This window comes from Acyrthosiphon pisum, chromosome X (assembly GCF_005508785.2).
Source record: "Acyrthosiphon pisum isolate AL4f chromosome X, pea_aphid_22Mar2018_4r6ur, whole genome shotgun sequence".
In the NCBI taxonomy this organism is placed as follows: Eukaryota; Metazoa; Arthropoda; class Insecta; order Hemiptera; family Aphididae; genus Acyrthosiphon; species Acyrthosiphon pisum.
In genome coordinates, this window is record NC_042493.1 from 71136101 (window position 1) to 71140933 (window position 4833).

Sequence of the window (4833 nt, forward strand, 5' to 3'; positions counted from 1 at the left end):
GACTAAGTAACAACTTACAAAGTTTGTAATTATTATAACTGCATAATAATTAATAATTTTACTTTGTGTTGGTGTTATTGATAAAGGTCTAGGTACCTGCGTCATAAGTAACACAGAAATTGGTGAATAAACCATTATGCAAATATAATAATTATTATTCAAGGTTTGTATAATATTATGCAAAATGATTTGTTAAATAATAAAATTAATTAATAATACAGTTATAATATTTGATTCATAAATAATTTAAATTGAGTATAAGGATATTTTATATTATGAATTACATATTACATCGTTTGTGTAAGTGTTCAAGCCACAATAGGCAAAAGAGTTATTTTTAACAATATTATTATATCCATAATATGGCCAAATAATTATTTTATGAACGATATCGTCTACATAACATCATATATTTATATATATCAATATGAGAAATAATTTAAAAATAAAGCCACCCATTTAACCACAATATATATGTATAATAGACTAGCAGCATAATCAGGTTATACGTTTCGAACTTTACATTTTTACAAAGAAAAATTATTATTCACATTTTATTTCATGTAAAATAAATGTAATTAACATATACATTGTACAGTATTACTACACCCACAGCATAGCTTTTCATCGGCACTATTATGGTGTAATATAATATAATATACTAGCTGCCCGACCTTCCTCTGGAAGAAATTATTTTTTTATAATTTAATTTAGAAACTATTTTTTGGCTATACAAATAATATAATATAATTACATATTTTAGTTATTGTTATTGCTAATTTCTGAAAATTATATATCCTACATTTTGTATCCAACCACTTGAGTGGTAAATTTTATTCTTTTTATTATAGTATAGAGATAAGGTAGAAAAAAATGTAACAATAAACTATTTGTTGAATAAATAATATATATTTCAAATGGAAAAATGCAAGTGCAAACAAATAAATAAATTAATAATAATAATAAAACAAACAAACCGGTTTCCTTCGTCTCCAAGATCAAGTTAGATTCTTATATACCTATATAGATTATAATAATTTATATATTGTGTTTATCGTTATTTTAAATAATATTATCATTATATTATATATTTTTTATATTTTATATTTTATAACAAGTCTGTTCTGACGACGGTTTTTAACATAATAATATATATTATATATAGTTCAACTTTCTAATTTGCATGTAAGTACGTGTAAATATAATTAAAAAATAATAATTCCCAATACAATTATTATATCATATTTGCGTTCCGTAGCCACTATAGTTATATACATAAAATATATGATAATAGTTAGGTACTATAAAAGTCTATAAATAATTAGATTCTTTTACATTAAATGAATTTGTATGGGCAATTTGAGCAATTTGAGCAATTTCTAATGTAACCTGAATATTGCATAATGTAAATTATTTTAAGTTAACCCTATTCCCATCGGTCACATACCAAATAATAAACCTAATCATAAAAATACAGCGTATACGAAATATTAAAGTTAAAAATCTCGTTTTATTCGTATCATGATAAAAATGTGTAAAAATGATTCATGTGGTCAGAAATCAGGCGTTCAGATTTCTGTGATCATGGGAGGCTCAAAATCGCCCTGCAGGAAATCCGATTGGCCGCGGCCGGATAGTTCAGTTGGTCCGGTGGTAGCCTTATCGGCTGACATGGCTGAAGTCTTGGTACTCGCGCACGGCATCAGTTCTTTATAATCGTGCCGCAGGACCTCAATATTCTCCCGGGCCACGACGAAGTCCTCCTTCTCCATGCCCTCGCTCTCGTACCAGTGGATGAACGCACGCTTGCGGAACATGAGGTCGAACTTCTCGCAAAGCCGCGTCCACGCGCTTGCTATGGCCGTCGTGTTGGACATCATGCACACAGCCCGGCCACCACCCACCAGCTCATCATCAGGAGACAATTTAGACACGGGCGGCCGGCAGTTGATGCCCACTTTGAACCCGGTCGGACACCACTCTACGAACTCCAGGCCCTTGGTGGCCCGGATCTGCTGTATGGCGTGGTTGATGTCCTTTGCCACCACATCGCCGCGGTACAGCATGCAACACGCGATGTACTTACCGTTGGCGTACTCTTCATCGTTCAGCTTGAACAGCTGATTGCCGGGCTCGAAACACGCGGCCGTCAGGTCTACGATTGGCGGACGCTGGTGCGCGGACCGCTGGGCGGACGCGAATGGTGCGTACGCCAGTAGCGGGAAGTGGACGCGCGGGAACGGCACCAGGTTGGTCTGGAACTCGTTGATATCCACGTTGAGCGTGCCCGGGAATCGAAGCGACGCGGTAATGGACGACACAACCTGGCTGATGATGCGGTTCAGGTTGTGGTACATAGGCCGCTCAACGTCCAACTTGCCGGCGCTGATGTCGTATATCGCCTCGTTGTCAACCATGAACGCACAGTCGGTCGTGTCCAGCGTCTTGTGTGACACAAGCAGCGCGTTGTACGGTTCCACCACGGCCGTGGACACCTTGGGCGCCGGGTACACGAGCACCTCCAGGTTGCTTTTCTTCGGGTAGTCCTGGCGCAGGGTCTCTGACACTAGGCTGGTCATGCCCGAGCCCGTGCCGCCGCCCATCGAGTGGAACACGATGAACCCCTGCACGCCCTCGCTGGACTCGGCGAACAGCCGGATACCCTCCATCACATGGGACAGGTACTCTCGGCCCTCCGTGTGGTAGCCACGAGCGAAGTTGTTGGCTGCGTCCTCTTTGCCCGATATCAGCTGGTCCGGGTGGTACAGACCCCGGTCCGGCCCCGACCGGATCTGATCGACCACCGTTGGCTCCAGGTCTACCATGACCGTTCGCGGTATGTACTTTCCGGCCATCGTTTCCTTGTAGAACGTCGAGTGTTCCGCTGGGCACGCAGCGTCCGCTGCAGACTCCGGCGTCAAACAGCCATCCCTCCCGATCCCGTGCTCCATCCCGTATAGGTTCCACACTGCATTGCCCATTTGCACGCCAGCCTGTCCCACGTGCACGGTGATCACTTGACGTTTGCAGTCCATGTCGTAATTGTCTTTATAATGGATCTATTGAGTGCGTGCGGTAAACGGGTGTTCAGGTGTCTTCGACGTTTGTCGTCCGTATAATATGTTATATAAATCCGCCGCAGTTGATATTACGTCTTGCCGATAGCGTGTGTGTTCCTGTGTTCGAGTTTCGGCAAATATATTATTCGTGTCGTCTAGAAGACAGAACTGTGGAAGGTTAAAATTTTGATTTAAAATTTTGATCGCTCGAGATTTCTACAGCAAACGTGTCACTGTTCAGACTGAAACAATTTCAGTCGGCAGTCAATATTGATTTCATATAGCCACGGTAGTTTTCAGCCAGCTATAGGTACATAATATAACATAAAGTTTGTTATTTTGGCTCACAGAGTGAGGTACACCGATGCCGATATGCCTGTGAACTGAGGTAGTTACACTAAACCCGAGATACACCGATATAACTTTGTATTTTTTGCTTGTTCATATTTTTCCCGGGTGAAGTCAGGTTGTACAGTATAAGTATAATATATTATATAAATAATAAAAAAATAAATAAATTGTAGAAAGTCAAAAAATAAATTTGTCGATTTTTCGATTTAGCATAGACTTTATTTTGTGAGTGGTGAATCCAACGAGGGCCACCCCATGGTATGTTGTCTAATTGTATTGTATAATATATTAGGTCAATTGGTACATTCGATTATTGTAATATTATATTATACCTAACTTATATTTTAAATAACGCTATAATCATTATCCGTTCAAAAATCTAGCAACCATCATTAACCGATAGTGATGATCAGTTATCGGTCGATGTCGGGTATGTCTGATTTTATGTCTGACATCGTTGAATCTTAAATCAGCCGTACAGAAGAAGCCTTGTAGCATCAAGCGGGTAACGGAGGTTGAACGAGCAACGAGCTCATCGCGCAGTCGTAATAAATACGAATTGGTACCTATACTATTTAATACGATAATAATCATTATAATTTATATATTATCAATTATTACCTATGTAGTCTTATAATCGGTAAAAAATGTTTTTTATTTGTTGTAAACGAGAAGGTTTTAAAAAAATCAATTCAAAACATATCAAACTATCAAAACTTTACCATCTATACCGCACTAATTAAATTACATACACAATATTTGATTATTTTGCACTTTGTGGATCGAAGATTGTATGCTCGTAGCACACGCAGACACGTCGTATATAATAGTTATAGTTATAGTAACTTAACCTGTATTACACTATCATATTTATATAGCTTGATCTTTATATGTTAGCAGGGGTCTCCAACCTACGGCCCGTGGCCTGGATCCGGCCCATCGAGGTTTTTGCACCGGCCCGCCAAGCTAATCAATGTTTTGAAAATAATAATATATTAAATATATATTTTTCTCATTTAGTTTCCATATTGTTTTTAATTTATTGAATTAATTAAATAAAATTAATTATTTATTATGTCTTTTGGTCTTATTCATAACAGCTTACACATAAAAATGTTGGCCCGCAATACCAAAGCGTATCTCAAATTAGGCCCGTCGTAAAAAAAGTTTTGAGGCGTTAGCGTTGTGCCGTTATACACTTATACCTAGGTAGGTAGGTAAAGAATAATTCTCTCTGAGATCGTCAATATTCGATATTGTAAATATTATATTGGTAATGTTTATATTATTATATACTTACTTGTACCTACATAAAATATAGTGAGCGTATGTACGCTACGAATTTCCAAGAATCTAAACTGTAGTTTATCTTACATAAATCGTGTGAGGAACTCACAGTATTATATGTATAACTATAGAGTAT

The 4833-nt window shown here is 37.8% G+C and overlaps 1 protein-coding gene across 1 annotated transcript; it reads right to left on the reverse strand.

Annotated features, from left to right (window-relative positions):
• Window positions 1–1488: 1488 nt before the first annotated feature.
• LOC100161917 (tubulin alpha-4 chain) lies at window positions 1489–3327 on the reverse strand. Its single transcript, XM_001945660.5, has one exon. The coding sequence runs from the start codon at window positions 3033–3035 to the stop codon at window positions 1569–1571; it is 1467 nt and encodes a 488-aa protein (XP_001945695.1). The 5' UTR covers window positions 3036–3327; the 3' UTR covers window positions 1489–1568.
• Between the last annotated feature and the right edge of the window lie 1506 nt (window positions 3328–4833).